Genomic DNA, 17,866 nt, shown 5'->3' with positions numbered 1-17,866 from the left:
TGGGGACAGTCATGATGCTATTTAAATATGTATATTAGCAGAAGGGTGTTGCCATATACTAATATATGGTAATTCATCTCAGGTTTTGTATAATGTCCCCTTTCACCTACTTTCCTTCCTTTTTCACCTATATTTCTGTCTTGCAGAAATGCTACTCTTCAAGGACTACTAACTCCCTGACTTCATGTAACAAGATTCAGACCGCATATCTATTGTGTTTTAACAATGAGGGTTTGTGGCTTGAGTGTGCCTGGTGCTTGGATGCACCTGGTCTTTCATCAAGGTAGTGTAGGTTGTTGCTAGGTTACTAGATTCTTTTCTTGAGTGGTCAATAGTTTACAACAGTCTCCCCAAACTCCCTTAAAATTCCCTTTCTATCTTTAATCCCCTAGTGGGATTTCTAAGCCAACTAATTATCCTACTGTATCCCTATTAGAATGATCTTTTTAAGTACACAATCTAATCGCATTCTCCCCGCTTAAAGCCCTCCAATGGATTTGCACTCCTCTTAAGATAAAGAAGAAAATATTTATGTAATGATTTGCCTTGAGGTCTACCTCTATTTGTCTACATCAAAAACAAACAAACAAACAAACGTAACAAAACTTCACCTCCAGAAGCCTTGAAGAATAATATAGTTGTTTATATCGTCTTGGCCTGCTGGTGAATTCTAACTACAAAGTCAGGTCTCTAAGCTGAGTCACACCCAAACAATTCTACCTCTACCACCTGGTAGATTAGTATTTCTCAGTCTTGACTGCACATTAACATAATCTGGTATACCTTTTATTTTTTATTTTTATTTCTGGCTGCATTGGGTCTTCGTTGCTGCACGTGGGCTTTCTCTAGTTGTGGCGAGCAGGGCTATTCTTAGTTGCAGTGCGTGGGCTTCTCATTGCTGTGGCTTCTCTTGTTGCAGAGCACGCGCGTGGCACCTAGTCGTGGTAGTCGTGGCATACAAGCTCAGTAGTTGTGGCTTGCAGGCTGTAGAGTACAGGCTCATTAGTTGTGGTGCATGGGCTTAGTTGCTCCGCGGCATGTGGGATCTTCCTCGACCAGGGCTCGAACCCATGTCCACTGCATTGGCAGGCGGATTCTTTTTTTTTTTAAACATCTTTATTGGGGTATAATTGCTTTACAGTGTTGTGTTAGTTTCTGCAGTGTAACAAAGTGAATCAGCTATATGAATACGTATATCCCCATATCACCTCCTTCTTGCATCTCCCTCCCACCCTCCTTATCCCACCCCTCTAGGTGGTCGCAAAGCACCAAGCTGATCTCCCTGTTCCATGCGGCTGCTTCCCACTAGCGATCTATTTTACATTTGGTAGTGTATGTATGTCAGTGCTACTGTCTTACTTCGTCCCAGCTTACCCTTCCCCCTCCCCATGTCCTCAAGTCCATTCTCTACTTCTGTGTCTTTATTCCTGTCCTGGCAGGCAGATTTTTAACTACTGCACCACCAGGGAAGTCCCCTATTAGGTTCTATCTACTGTAAGATCATTCATTTTTATAATTAGCATATCTGTGCCATAATGCTACTTTAAGGTATATGTAACTAAACCATAGATGAAGATCTGGTGGTCTTAAAGAAAGGAAGTTTAGAGAATCAAGAACCAAAATTTAGGGGCTTCCCTGGTGGTGCAGTGGTTGAGAGTGCACCTGCCAGTGCAGGGGACACGGGTTCGTGCTCTGGTCTGGGAAGATCCCACATGCCACAGAGCGGCTAGGCCCGTGAGCCATGGCTGCTGAGCCTGCACATCCGGAGAGGCCCGCGTACTGCAAAAAAAAAAAAAAAAAAGAAACAAAATTTCTAGTCTCAAAACTGCCAGTATTCCTATGTGACCTTAAACTTCTCACTTAGCCTCTCTGTTTCTCATTTTCTTCACTGATAAAATGAAAAGTTTGAACTAGATATATCTCCAGTTGTGTCCATATGGGTAATTCATTTACTTTTTCACTTACCTTATTTCTACCTTAGCTAGATTTACTTATATAAATCATCTCTCCCTCATATTTTAAATTTATTGCATAAATAATAAAAATTAAAGAACATTTTTAAAAAGAAGAATCATCCAATACTATAAAGGATTAGCAATTAAAAATTTTATTTCCTCAGCTTCTCCATATGCATAAGTATTTTAATTGTTATAACCATAGCGTGGGTTTTGTCCTGGATTATTCTGTCACTTTACATTTTATCACAAACATTTTCATATGTTTTTAATGTCATATTTAATTACTAGTTAATATTCATAGATGAGTATACTATTATTTAGCCATTCCAAGTGTTGATGATTGGTTTGTGAAATTAGTAGCTTGTATATTTTTTAGGTTGTAAGGAGAGTGTTTTTCTCAGGCTTTGGGCCTTCTTAAGGAGACTGAGCCTTAATCTCTGGAAAGTGTATACCCTTAAGTCTTGTTTTCCTAAAGCTTTTCAAGCTTTACCCATGTCAAAGCCTCATGGATCCCTGCTTCACATGCTGTTTTTAACAGAAAACATTGAACTCTGACCTATATACCGTGTCTTGGCTCTTTATTACCCATACAACCAAGTCCAAACTCTCTGTCCTTGACACTCCATCCTCAGTGAAATTTTTCAAGAATCTTGGACTTCTGACAAGACTACAGGCTTGAGGCTAACCCTTTTCAATGTATGTTTTACATGGATATTGAGCCTCTTTTTCTCCTATATTTAACCACAACTTTCACTGGAGAGTCTTTTTAGCTCTTGGTGAAGATGATTAGAGGTGGGCTGTAATCTAAATCAAAAGTCAACCAATAAGAAGGACAAACAGAATAAAAGACTGTTGTAGATATAGACTAGAAATTAGCTTCAGGGCTCGGAGAAGGGTTGCATATTATCCGGGAAATACACTTGCCCATATGTCTCTTGAGTTGTATCAATAGTTTTTCACCCCAATCTCCCTGTTAATATTATAGGATAGATGTAATGGGATCCCCTTGTAGTCATGACTACACATCTGAGATTGGAGTAGGCTTGATGTATCAGCAACAGAGATGGTTTATGAGCCATAGGATCCAGTTTGGCTTCAGAGGGATTAAATAGACTACATCTCACAACATGACCTTTTCCTTGACCATGTAATGCCACCTGCCATGTATGACTTGTCATGGTATTTTGATGAAATGAAAATTAAAAATAACAATTAGTAAATGATTTTTATTAAGTCATGTATTTTAGATTTACGAGTTATTAGGGCAACACCTGGAAAAATTGTAACAAAAGAAGACCTGGAGAAGACTATAGAGATAATACTCACAGAGACAGAAACGATGAACTTTTTTAACCTACCAACAGTCATGGTTTCTGTAGAATCTGAAGAAGCTGAGAAAGTAAGGTATGTATTGTTCAGTTGTTTACATGGCTTTTGTAATTTAAATGCTAAATCAGAGGCTCTTATCCTTGTTTCTGTCTTTGGGGATTTCTGGATAAACACTGGTGGTATATGTGCCTGGTGAAATCGTATATAAAGTTACATATGTGCCTCATGAAATTACATGTAAAGTGTTTATGCTGTATGTTTTTCCTAGAAGAGGAACCCATGGCTTTACCATATTCTTTAAAAAGTAGGTGAGCTACTAAGTTAAATAATAAAAGAAATAAAGGAAGCTTCTAAGTCTCAGTATAGGTTTTAATGATTTTTTCTTTTATGCATATATGAATTATTTTCAAGTTAAAAAGAAATCACTGCCATTTTTTATATTTAAAACTTAAAAGGGAAAATATGTTATGGGGAAATGACTGAATTTACTATTGAGAGTAGATTTTCCATATCTCTTTATTAATGAATATAAATGGATCATTAGTTTTTGCCTCATGTTATTTTGAAACTCTCCTGTTAGGCACATACACATTAAGGATTGTTACGTCTTTTTGGATACTTGACCCCTTTATCATTATGTAATGCCCCTCTTTATCTCTGATAATTTTCCTTGCTCTGAAGTCTGCTCTGTCTGAAATTAATACAGCTACATAAATATATTATTAATATAGTTCTTCAGATTAGTTTCTTCAAGTATAATTTGAATATGATTTATAGTACTAAAAAATTCATCTCTAAAATAATTTTTATGATATTATTTTTATTCAAATATAAAATCTTGTAAAATTGTTTAGACTATATAATATAGTACAATTAGATCTCAAATAGCATACTTTTGTTTTTGTTTTAACATCTTTATTGGATTATAACTGTTTTACAATGGTGTATTAGTTTCTGCTTTATAACTCAAACAGCATAATTTTAAAGCTCATGAGACATAAGGGAAAGCTCCCAGGACCAGAAAAAGGAAAGGAAAAGAATAACAATGGGATAGATAAGTGATCTGAAATCATAGAGGGAGAGATGCTGGAAACAAATGTTAATATTAGCACATGGATCTAGAGTCCACTAGTAAGTCTTGGGTCCCCCACAAATTGAGACAGCTGAAGAAGAGATTCTTATATTAAACCAAAACCCTTACAAGGATCTCAGTTACCTCAAGTGGTTCCAGGTCAGTAGGGTCTCCTAGCTACTATCATAAGCAAATACAAATCTTCTCTGGAGGAAAGCGTATCCCATTTAGACTCTTAAGATTCATTCAGTTTGAGTTTAGTAAAAATACACCAAACCAATAAAGAAGTCATTATGAATGAGAATTTTAAAAATAACAAATCCTAGGGCTTCCCTGGTGGCGCAGTGGTTGAGAGTCCGCCTGCCGATGCAGGGGACATGGGTTCGTGCCCCGATCCCGGAAGATCCCACATGCCGCGGAGCGGCTGGGCCCGCGAGCCATGGCCGCGGAGCCTGTGTGTCCGGAGCCTGTGCTCCGCAACGGGAGAGGCCACAGCAGTGAGAGGCCCGCGTACAGCAACAACAACAAAAAAAAAAAAAAAAAAAAAAAAAATAACAAATCCTAGATCTAGATCCTGAGGACTATGGGTAATGATATTATCTAATATAAAGTATAAAATATATGTGAAATATTTAAATAAAAGATAGAGTTAAAACATCATTAACACTAAGAAACTATCAAAATGATTACTTATAATGCAAAATATTTAAAGAGAATTTTAAAATAAATTATGTTTATATAATTGTTAAAATTAAAAAGTAAATATTGATTTAATCTTTGATATTAAATATTGATTTAATCTTTGATATTAAATAGATATTGATAATAGACTAAAGGTCTAACATATACCTAATCAGTTCCAAAAGGGCAGACTAGAAAGAATGGACGAGAGTTACTATTCAAGGAGAGTAAGTAATTTCCCAAACTATTGAAAAACACCATTCCACAGAAATAGGAATAAATAAAAAGAAATCCACATACACACAAACGGGATGCATTGTACTCATACTCCAAAATACCAAATATTAAAAGAAGATTTTAAAAACAGAAGAAAAAAAAATAAAGAACACATCATCTACAGAGAAACAAACCAATAGCATTATTAGGGATAAAGAGTGTGGTTTCATAATGATAGGAAGGTATAATAATTCTAAACTTGAAACTCCTAATAAAATAACCTCTTAATATATGAAGCAAAAATTGGAAACTTGATAAGTATCTTATTAAAGTAAGAGGTATGAATATACCTCTCTTAATTATTGATAAGTCAATCAGATAAAATTAGTATAGTTATAGAAAATTTGAACAAAAACATAATTTAATGGTCATATATAGAACTCTGAATTTAACAGTTAGAGGATACACACTCTTTTCAAGCACACATGGAACATTTACAAAAATCATCCATGTACAAGGCCATGAAGCAAGGTTTCAAAAATTTCAAAGTAGTGTCAGACAAACTAAATTCTCTGACCACAGTGGAATGAAGTTAAAAATTAATTACATAAATCTCAACTAAAACATAGATGCATATTCACATATGTTTTTGGAAGTTAAAAAGCACATTTTGTAAATTCTTCATGAACCAAAGAAGAAATCGTAATGGAAATCAAAGAAATACTCAGAACAAAACAATTATGAAAATAATACATACTGCGCGATGACACAAAAGTAGTACTTTGAGGGAAATTTATAACTTTATAATCGAAATTCATAAAACCTATGTGGAGATAATGCTAGGATATTATTGGTGGGTACCGAAAGTTGTAGGGATGTTGGGGGATATAGTGTAAAAGAGTCCTTTGGAGGTAGTTTAATGCAGTCTTTCCCTAAGAAGTGTCTTAAACTTTCACTTCAATTTTTTGGTGCAATCCACATTAAAGAAGGTAATTTTAAGAAAAAGCATAATATCAATAGAAAAAGATATGTGTGGTAAAAATTAATTTTTATTAATAAGTTGAGTATATATTACTTTTTATAGCCAGAGAAACAAGAACTATGAGACTCTTTGTCGAAATAGATTAGGCAATGACTTATATGTAGAAAGGATGATGCAGACTATTAATGGAGCACCAAAGAATAAACACGTTCAATGTGACAAAATCATGAAGGAAGACAAAGGTAATTTATGTTTTATTCTGCTTGCTAAATTACCATATTTTAATATATATTCTTTGAGTCTGTCGATTAACAAATCAATACTACAGTATATAAGGCAAAAATATAAATGATTTGACCAAATCACAACAATAACTGGGTGCTGTGATCTACAGCTTTCAGAATTTGACAATTAAGTTACAAGTAATAAATACAGATTTAGAAGGTTTGAATAACATAATTATCTTGATTTTTATACAAACTATATCATAGAACTTTGAATCCTTCAAATATTTATGAAACATTTATAGAAACTGATTGTTACTGTAACAAAGCATTCGACCATAACTAATACAATTTAAAAGAGGCCAAGCACTATTTTAGGCTTTTCACATACAGGCATACCTGGGAGATATTGCAGGTTCGGTTGCAGACCACTCCAGGTAAGTGAATATCGCAATAAAGCTAGTCACGTGAATTTTTAAAATGTCCCAGCGCATATAATATACTATAGTCTATTAGGTGTACAATAGCATTATATCTAAAAAACTAATGTATATGCGTTAATTTAAAATACTTTATTGCTAAAAAAATGCTAACCATCATAGAGCCTTCAGTGAGTCATAATCTTTTTGTTGTAGAGCATCTTGCCTTGATGTTGATGGCTGCTGACTGAACAGGGTAGTGGTTGCTGAAGATTGGGGTGGATGTGAAAATTTTTAAAATAAGACAACAATGAAGTTTGTGCTACATTGATTGACTCTTCCTTTCATGAGTGATTTCTCTGTAGCATGTAATGCTGTTTGATAGCATTTTACCCATAGTAGAACTTCTTTCAAAATTGGACTCAGTCCTCTCAAACCCTGCCACTGCCTTGTCAACTAAGTTTATGTAATATTCTAAATCCTTTGATGTCATTTCAACAATCTTCACAGCATCTTCACCAAGAGTAAATTCCATCTCAAGAAACCACTTTCTTTGCTCATCCATAAGAAGCAGATTGCAGCAATTCATTCAGGCTCTACTTCTAATCCTAGTTCTCTTGCTATTTCTACCACGTCTGTAGTTACTTCTACTAAAGTCTTGAACCCCTTAAAGTCATCCATGAGGGTTGGAATCAACTTCTTCCTAACTCCTGTTAATGTTTATATTTTGACCTCCTTCTATGAATCACGGATGTTCTTAATGGCATCTAGAATGATGAGTCCTTTCTAGAAGGTTTTCAATTTATTTTGCCCAGATCCATCACAGGAATCACTATCTATGACAGCTATAGCCTTTCAAAATGTATTTCTTAAATAATAAGACTTGAAAGTTAAAATGACTCCTTGATCCATGGGCTGCAGAATGGATATTGTGTTAGTCGGCATGAAAATAACATGAATCTCATGGTACATCTCCATCAGAGTTCTTGGGTGACCAGGTGCATTGTCAATGAGCAGTCATATTTTGAAAAGAATGTTTTTTTCTGAGTAGTAGATCTCAACAGTAGATTTATCATAATTATTAAGGGCTCTAGGATTTTCAGAATGGTAAATGAGCATTGGCTGCAACTCAAAGTCATCAGCTGCATTAGCTCCTAACTGAAAAGAGAGTCAGCCTGTCCTTTGAATCTTTGAAGCCAGAGATTGACTTCTCCTCTCTAGCTGTAACAATCCTGGATGGTGTCTTCTTCCAATACACGGCTGTTTCATCTATATTGAAAATCTGTTGTTTAGCATAGCCACCTTCATTAATTATCTTAAGTAGGTCTTCTGGTTAACTTGCTATAGCTTCAACATCAGCTCATGCTGCTTCACCTTGCACTATTATGTTATGGAGATGGCTTCTTTCCTTAAACATCATGAACCAACCTCTGCTAGCTTCAGACACTTCTTCTGCAGCTTCCTCACCTCTCTCAGCCTTCATAGAATTGAAGGGAGTTAGGGCCTTGTTCTGGATTAGGCTTTGGCTTAAGGGAATGTTGTGGCAGGTTTTCTTCTTCTACCCAGACCACTAAAACTTCCTCCTATCAGCAGTAAGGCTGTTTTGCTTTCTTATCACTCATGTGTTCACAAGAGTAGCACTTTTAATTTCCTTCAAGAACTTTTCCTTTTCATTCACAATTTGGCTCTTTGGTGCAAGAGGCCTAGCTTTGGGCCTCTCAGCTTTCAACATGCCTTCCTCATGGAACTTAATCATTTCTAGTTTTTGATTTAGAGTGAGATGTGTTATTCTTTCTTTCTCTTGAACACTTAGAGACCATTATAAGGTTATTAATTGGCCTAATTTCAATATTGTCATTTCTGAGGAGCTGGGGAGGCTTGAGGAGAAGGAGAGAGATGGGGGATGAGTCAGTCACTGGAGCAGTTGGAACATAAACTACATTTATAGAATAAGTTCACTGTCTTATATTGACATGGTTCATGTTACCCGCAAACAATTACAATACTAACATCAAAGATCACTGATCACACCTCACCATAACAAATATAATAATGAAAAAGTTTAAATACTGCAAGAATTATCAAAATGTGACATAGAGACATGAGGTGAGCAAATGCTGTTGGAAAAATGGCACCGACAGACTTGTTCAATGCAGGGTTGCCACAAACCTTCAATTTGGAAAAAATGCAATATCTGAAAAGAGCAGTAAATGAGGTATGCCTGTATATTAACTGATTTAATTCTCACAGCAACCCTATGAGGTAGGAGCTCTTACTAGTCCTCATTTTTTTTGGGGGGCCACACCCCCATGGCTTGCAGGATCTTAGTTCCCCAACCAGGGATTGAACCTGGGCCATGGCAGTGAAAGTACCAAGTCCTAACCACTGGACCACCAGGGAACTCCCTATTCCTCATTTTATAGAAGAAGAAACAGGCAAAGAGATGTTAGCTAATTTGCCCAAGGTGACTCAGTTACTATGGTGGACAATGATACTCCCAGACAGTCTGGTTCTTGAACCTGTTCTCTTAACTACTATACTTACTATCTTTCAATGTTTATAAATTAACAACTCTGAGGACACTGCATTGCCAAACTTCTGAATGCTGTGGCCAAAAGGGTAATTAGAAGAAAGGTTATAATCTTAATGGCCTTTGTTACTCAGCAAAACCATAAGCTAATTCTTTAAAAAGATTAAAATAGACAAACTTCTAAGCAGGTGCTAAATCAAGAAAAGAGAAACTTACAATTAGTAAGAAAGCTTTGTGGCGTCTTTACTTGCTCTTGTCCCACTCCCCTCCCCAGTAGAGTGGTGGTCTTAAAGATAGAAGCCTGGGGCTTCCCTGGTGGCGCAGTGGTTGAGAGTCCGCCTGCCGATGCAGGGGACACAGGTTTGTGCCCTGGTCTGGGAAGATCCCACATGCCGCGGAGCGGCTGGGCCCGTGAGCCATGGCCATTGAGCCTGCGCGTCCGGAGCCTGTGCTCCGCAATGGGAGAGGCCACAACAGTGAGAGGCCCACATACCGAAAAAAAAAAAAAAAAAAAAAAAAAAAGATAGAAGCCTGCCTTCCCAGTGTGAGACCCTGGCCCTTGGTTCCAGAGGGAACAGAACAGACCTTATTCTCAAAGAATTTGGTTTGTATGTTTTAACCTGTCTAGGGGCTACCTGGAGGATTGACATAAGGCATTTGTGTTTTTTTGCCTAACCCAGAACTCTCTCAGGTGATAAGCATAATGCATTCTTCAAAAAACTGTAAGGCAGATGAACAACTCACTGCTACCTGAGGCAAAATAATGCAACTGAGTAAAACAAGAGACACACTGAAAGCCTGGAAGAAAAAACTGGGAGAGACTTTCTTTGGGAAATTAAGGTATTGAAAAAGGCTTGCATATACAGAGGAATTCAGAAAGTCATGCACATGCCTAGGGCAGGATGCATGCTCAGAAAAGACCTGAAAAGATCCTAAACTTTCACCTCTGGCTGATCTCTAGGCTCAGTACAAGCAGGAAGCGAAAGATGTGGTATAGTTTTAAGCAGCCTGTCTAAGCATTGAAGGAATTCCCCAACATGGAGCCCATCTGCAAAGACTGGGAAGGTTTTTTTTCCCCCCTTTTTTCTTTTTTTTCCTTTCTTTCTTTCCTTTTTTTCTTCTGAGTGGGAAGAAACCCAAGTGTTCAAGGAAATCTCTGTCAGGACACTAACTGACCAAAAGCTAAAAAACAAACACTTATGAGATGATATGTGACAAAAAATACAGACTTTACAAAAATAGTTTAGCAAAATCACTTAGCAAACAAACAACCACCACTCACAGCAAACTATGATATCAAATCCTGAGGAAGAGAGTGATTTCCAGAAGTACCACATATTATATTCAAAATGTTCAATTGTCAAAAAAAAAATTGCAAAGGATACAGAGGAAAAAGAAGCTATGGATCTTTCAAAGAAGAAATGAACAGAAACTCTCCCTGAGGAAGTATAGACATTACACTTACTAGGCAAAGGTTTTAGATCAATTGTATTAAAAAAAGAGAGAGAGAAAAAAAGCTAAAGGAAGCTATGGACAAAGAGATAAACCAAGAGAATGGTGTGTGAACATAAAAAATATCAATAAAGATAGAAATTATAAAAAGGAAAAAAACAAACTCTGGAGTTAAAAGTACAATAACTGAAATGGAAAAACTCCCTAGAGTTTTCAGTAGCACATCTGAGCAGGCAAAAGAAAGAATATTAATAATAGGTCAATTGAAATAATCCAGTCTGAGAAGCAGAAAGAAAAAATAATGAAGAAAAATGAACAGAGCCTAAAGGACCTGTGGGACTCCATCAAGTCACCAACATATAATGGAAATTTCAGAAAGAGAGGAGAAGAAAGAGATAAAGGGGCACAAAGAAAAGTTGAAGAAGTAGTGACCTAAATATTCCCAAATTTGATAAAAGACATAAATCTGCACCTCCGAGAAGCTAAATGAACTCCAAGAAAGATAAAAATAAAGAGCTCCACACTGAGACATATTATAATCAAACAGTTGAAATACAAAGAGAAAATCTTGAAAGCAGCAAGAGAAAAGTAACTCGTCATTTACAAAGGATCATCAATCAGATTACACTCAATTTTCAGCAGAAACCTGGAGGCTGGAAGCCAGTGGGATGATATACTTAAAGCACCAAAAGAAAAAACTGTCAACCAGGAATTCTATTTTCTTCAAATAATCCTCATGAAGGAGAAATCTAATTAAATAATTAAAACAATATATCCTCATGAAGGAGAAATTAAGATGTTCCTAGATAACTAAAAGCTAAGGGAATTCAGCACTAGTAGAACTGCCTTACAAGAAATGCTAACAGGAGTCCCTTCAGGCAGAAATGAAAGGATACTAGACAGTAACTCGAAGACATATGAAGAAATAAAGAACACTGGTAAAGGTAACTACATAAGTCCATACAAAAGCCAATATTGTAATTTTGGTTTGTAACTCCTATTTTTTTTTTTGAAATATGATTTAAAATAAATGCATTGAACAATAATTCTAAATCTATGCTAATGGGCATACAAAGCATAATTTGTGACAACATCAACTTAAAGTGGGTGGGATTTAGCTGTATAGGAGCAGTTTTTGTATATAATTGAAGTAAGGTAGTATTCAAAATAGAATGTTAAAATTTTAAGAAATTAATTTTAATTCCCAAGGCAGTCACCAAGAAATAACTTAAAAATTACAGAAAAAAAGTTAGGAATAAAAATGATGCAGTATAAAAAAGATCAATTAAACATTAAAGAAAATGGTCATGGAGGATTTGAAGAACAAAAAAATTTAAGACATAAAGAAAACAGATTAAAAATGGCAGAAGGCCTTCCTAAACAGTAATTACTTTAAATAAATGGATTAAATACTCCAATTAAAGAGCAAAGGTTGGTAGGGTGGATTAAACAAAGAAAACAAACATCAAAAAAACTGGAAGAAAAAAAACCATGATCCATCTATATGTTCTCTAACAAGAGACTCACTATTTTTTCCAGTTTTATTGAGAAATAATTGACATACATCAATGTATAAGTACAGCATGATGGTTTGATTTACCTATATTGTGAAAAGATTACCACAATAGGTTTAATTAACATCCATCATCTCATATAGATAAAATAAAAAGAAAAGTTGCAGAATATAAGATCAGCACACAAAATTCAGTTGTATTTCTATATATTACCTATGAACAATCCAAAAAGGAAATTAAGAAAGTAATTGTGTTTATAATAGCATCCTAAATAATAAAATACCTAGGAATAAATTTAACCAAGGAGACGAAAGACTTGTACACTGACACCTATAAAACATTGCTGAAAAGAATTAAAGGAGACCTAAGTAAATGGGAAATACATTCTGTGTTTATGGGTTGAAAGACTTAATGTTATTAAGATGTGAATACTACCCAAAATAATCCCAAAGACTATTTTGCAACAATACAAAAAAAGTCATCCTAAAATTTATATGGAATATCAAAGGATCCCCAAGTAGCCAAAACAATCTTGAAAAAGAACAAAATTAGAGAGCTCATACTTCCTGATTTGAAAACTTGCTATAAAATTATAGTGATCAAAATGGGTGGTACTAGCATAAAGATGGATATATAGACCAAAAGAATAGAATAGAGATCCCAGAAATAAACCCTCATATATATGGTTAAGTGACTTTTGATAAAGGTGCCAAGACCATTAAATAGAGGTAAAATAGTATTTTAAGCAACTGGTGCTGGGACAACTAGATAGCCACATGCAAAAGAATAAACTTGGATTCATATCATATACAAAAATTAACTCAAAGTGGATCAATGATTTAAGTGTAAGAGCCAAAATTATAAAACTCTTAGAAAAAAATTGGGTTAGATATTTTTGCCCTTTGCCTTGATAATAGATTCTTAGATATGACATTAGAAGCATGGTGAACAAAAGAAAAAAATAGATTTATTGAGCTTCATCAAAATTAAAAACTGTGCATCAAATAACTATCAAAAAAGTGAAAGGACAACTTACATAATGGAAGAAAATATTTGCAAATCCTATCTCTGTTAAGGTCTAGTATCCAGACTATAGAAGGAACTTTTATAATCCAAGAACAAAAAGACAAACAATGCAATTAAAAAATGGGCATAGGACTTAAACAGACATTTTTTCAAAGAAAGAAAACAAATGGCCAACAAGCACAGGAAAAGGTGTTAAACACCATTAGTCATTAGAGAAATGCAAATCAAAACCACAATGAGATTAAGGACCTAAATGTAAGACCTGACACTACAAAACTCTTAGAGGAAACATAGGAAGAACACTGTGACATAAATCACAGCAAGATCTTTTTTGACCCGTTTCCTAGAGTAATGGAAATAAAAACAAAAATAAACAAATGGGACCTAATGGAACTTAAAAGCTTTTGCACAGCAAAGGAAACCATAAACAAGATGAAAAGACAACCCTCAGAATGGGAGAAAATATTTGCAAATGAAGCAACAAACAAAGGATTAATCTCCAAAATATACAAACAGCTCATGCAGCTCAATATCAAAAAAACAAACAACCCGGGCTTCCCTGGTGGCACAGTGGTTGAGAGTCCGCCTGCCGATGCAGGGGACATGGGTTCGTGCCCCAGTGTGGGAAGATCCCACATGCCGCGGAGCAGCTACGCCCGTGAGCCATGGCCGCTGAGCCTGCGTGTCCGGAGCCTGTGCTCCGCAACGGGAGAGGCCACAACAGTGAGAGGCCTGCGTACCACACACACACACACAAAATACCCAATCAAAAAATAGGCAGAAGACCTAAATAGACATTTCTCCAAAGAAGACATACAGATGGCCAAGAGGCACATGAAAAGCAGCTCAACATCACTAATTATTAGAAAAATGCAAATCAAAACTACAATGAGGTATCACCTCACACCAGTTAGAATGGGCATCATCAGAAAATCTACAATAAATGCTGAAGAGGGTGTGGAGAAGAGGAACCCTCTTGCACTGTTGGTGGGAATGTAAATTGATACAGCCACTATGGAGAACAGTATGGAGGTTCCTTAAAAAATAAAAGTAGAATTACCATATGGCCCAGCAATCCCACTACTAGGCATATACCCTGAGAAAACCATAATTCAAAAGGACACATGTACCCCAGTGTTCATTGCAATACTATTTACAATAGCCAGGACATGGAAACAACCTAAATGTCCATTGACAGATGAACGGATAAAGATATGGCACATATATACAATGGAGTATTACTCAGCCATAAAAAGGAACGAAATTGGGTCATTTGTAGAAATATGGATGGACCTAGAGACTGTCATACAGAGTGAAGTGAGTCAGAAGGAGAAAAACAAATATCATATGTTAATGCATATATGTGGAATCTAGAAAAACAGTACAGATGAACCGGTTTGCAAGGCATAAATAGAGACACAGATATAGAGAACAAACGTAGAGACACCAAGGGGGGGAAACTGGGGTTGGGGGTGGGTGGGATGAATTGGAAGATTGGGATTGACATATAGACACTAATATGTACAAAATAGATTACTAATAAATATAATAAAATAGGAGGAATTACATTAAAAAAATTGAATTAAAAAAATTTTTTAAGAACCCACAATGAGTTACTACTTCTCACACATTAAATGGCTATAATTAAAAAAACAAGTGTTGACAAAGAAGTTGAGAAATTGGAGTTCCCATACAGTGCTGTTGGGAATGTAAAATGGTACAGCTGCTGTGGAAAGCAGTTTGGTAGTTTCTCAAACAATTACACAGAATTGCCATATGACTCAGCAATTCCACTCCTAGGTATATATAATACCCCACAGAATGGAAAATAGGTACTCAAATATATGTACACACATGTTCATGGCAGCAATTTTTACCATAGTCAAAAAGTAGAAACAACTGAAATGTCCATCAATGGATGAATGGATAAATAAAATGTGTAAATACATGCAATGAAATATAATTCAATCACAAAAAGGGATCAAGTACATTCTCTGAGCAACTTCCCCTCTTCTACCCTGGAAGATGTCAGAAATTTCTTCTCTGGAGAGGACAAAATAGAGGCTCTTTAGCTGGGGAACACCAGGTACAGATCAAGACATGGGTACTTAACAAACAAACAAAACAAATGAACAAACAAACAAACAGAAAACAAGCATACTGAATGCTACACACAGAGACACCTCTGAAATCCTCTCCTCCGTCATGGAAGGCTTGTAGAATATAGGTAGCAAGACTCTTAACCATCCATTATCTGGATGTACCACAGTTAATTTATCCATTTACCTACTGAAGGGCATCTTGATTGTTTCAAATTTTGGCAATTATCAGTAAAGCTGCTATAAATATCTGTGTGCAGGTTTTTGTGTAGACATAAGTTTTTAACTCCTTTTGATAAATATCCAGGAGCGCTATTGCTGGATTGTATGGCAACAGTATTTTTATTTTTGTAAGAAATAGCCATACTGTCTTGAAAGTGGCTGTACCATTTTGCATTCCCAGAAGCAATGATGAAGAGTTTCTGTGGTTCCACGTCCTCACCAGCATTTTGTGTTGTCAGTGTTCCAGATTTTGAACATTCTAATAGGTGAGTAGTGGCAACTCTTTTTTTTTTTTTTTTTGCAACTCATTTTTATTTGTTTGTTTTTTGGTTTTCTGGCTGCATTGTCCGGCTTGAGGGATCCTAGTTCCCCAGCCAGGGATGGAACCCAGGCCCCAACAGTGAAAGCACCAAATCCCAACCATTGAAGCACCAGGGAATTCCCCTCATTTTTGTTTTAATTTGTACTTCCATTATGACATATGATGTGGAGCATATTTTTGTGTACTTACTTGCCATCTGTATGTCTTCTTTGATGAGGTGTGTTAAGCTTTTGGCCCATTTTAAAATTTGGTTGTTTGTTTTCTTATTGTTAAGGATCAAAAGATATTCGTATATTTTGGACAATAGTCCTTTTCCAGATGTATTTTTAGCAAATGTTTCCTTCCAATATGTGGCTTGTCTTGTTATTCTCTTGACATTTCTTTTTACAGAGCAGATATTTTTAATTTTAATGAAGTCCAGCTTATCTATTACTGCTTAATGGATTGTGCTTTTGCTGTTTCTAAAAAGTCAGTGCCATACCCAAGGTCATCTAAATTTTCTCCTATGTTTTATTCTAGGAGTTTTCTAGTTTTGCTTTTACTTTTAAGTCTATAATGAGTTTTTAGTTAATTTTTCTGAAGGATGTAAGATCTGTGTATAGATTAATTTTTTTTTTTGCATTTGGATGTCCAGTTGTTCCAGCACCATTTGTTGAAAAGACCATCTTTGCCCCAGTTGTTTTTTCCGTTCCTTTGACAGAGATCAATTGATTATATTAATGTTGGTTTATCTCTGAGCACTCTATTGTGTTCCATTCACACTGTCTTGATTACTGTAGCACTGTAGTAAGTCTTCAAGTTGAGTAGTGTCAGTCCTCTGACTTTGTTCTTTGTCTTCAGTATTGTGCTGGCTCTTCTGGGTCTTTTGCCCCTTCACATAAACTTTAGAATCAGTTTGCTGATATGCACAAAATAACTTCTTGGGATTTTGATTGGAATTGTGTTGAATCTGTAGATGAAATTGGGAAGAACAGACATCATGATAATGCTGAGTCTTCCTATTAATAAACATGGAATCTTTCTCCATTTATTTCATTTGATTTTGTTCATCAGAGTTTAGTAGTTTTCCTCATAATAGATTTTGTACATATTTTGTTAGATTTATTACTATTCCATTTTTGGGGTGCTAATGTAAATCATATTGTTTTAAATTTCAAATTCCTATGTTCATTGTTGGTGTACAGGATAGAGATTGACTTTTGTGTAGTATTAACCTTGTACCCTGCAACCTTGCTGTAATCACTTACTAGTTCAGTAGTTTTTGTTAATTCTTTCAGATTTTCTATATAGATGATTATGTCATCCGAGAACAAAAACAGCTTTATTTCTTCCTTTCCAATCTGTATTTCTTTTATTTCCTTTTTCTTATCTTACTGCATTAGCTTGGACTTCCAGTAGGATGTTGAAAAGGAGTGATGAAAGGGGACAGCCTTGCCTTGGTCCTGATCCTAGTGGAAAATCTAGTTTCTAGAAGAAAACCACTAAGTATGTTAGCTGTAGGTTTTTATAGATATTCTTTGTCAAGTTAAGTTCCTCCTCTATTCCTAAATTACTGAGAGTTTTTATCATGAACGAGTGTTGGATTTTGTCAGGTGCTTTTTCTGAATCTGTTGATATGATCAAGTCATTTTTCTTCTTTGACCTGTTGATGTGATGGATTACATCAATCAATTTTCCAATGTTGAACTAGGCTTTGTATACCTGGGATAAACTCCACTTAATTGTGGTGTATAATTCTCTTTATATACTGCTGGATTTGATTGCTAATATTTCATAGAGGATTTTTGCATCTGTGTTCATGAGAGTTATTGTTCTGCCAT

At 35.6% G+C, this 17,866-nt stretch overlaps 1 protein-coding gene and 1 non-coding gene across 2 annotated transcripts in view; one reads left to right on the top strand and one right to left on the bottom strand.

Moving 5' to 3' along the window:
* Positions 1–17,866, top strand: part of DNAI4 (dynein axonemal intermediate chain 4) — a 107,505-nt gene that overhangs the window by 26,346 nt on the left and 63,293 nt on the right. Inside the window, 2 exon segments of the mRNA XM_060089934.1 lie at positions 3,206–3,362; positions 6,341–6,480. Of these exon segments, the coding sequence (XP_059945917.1) occupies positions 3,206–3,362; positions 6,341–6,480 (297 nt within the window).
* TRNAE-UUC (transfer RNA glutamic acid (anticodon UUC)) lies at positions 9,210–9,281 on the bottom strand. Its single transcript has one exon. It is a non-coding gene; the product is annotated as a tRNA-Glu (tRNA).

This window comes from Mesoplodon densirostris, chromosome 2 (assembly GCF_025265405.1).
Source record: "Mesoplodon densirostris isolate mMesDen1 chromosome 2, mMesDen1 primary haplotype, whole genome shotgun sequence".
NCBI lineage: Eukaryota > Metazoa > Chordata > Mammalia > Artiodactyla > Ziphiidae > Mesoplodon > Mesoplodon densirostris.
The sequence above is the reverse complement of the archived record's forward strand: the minus strand, read 5'-3'. Positions and strand labels throughout refer to the sequence as shown.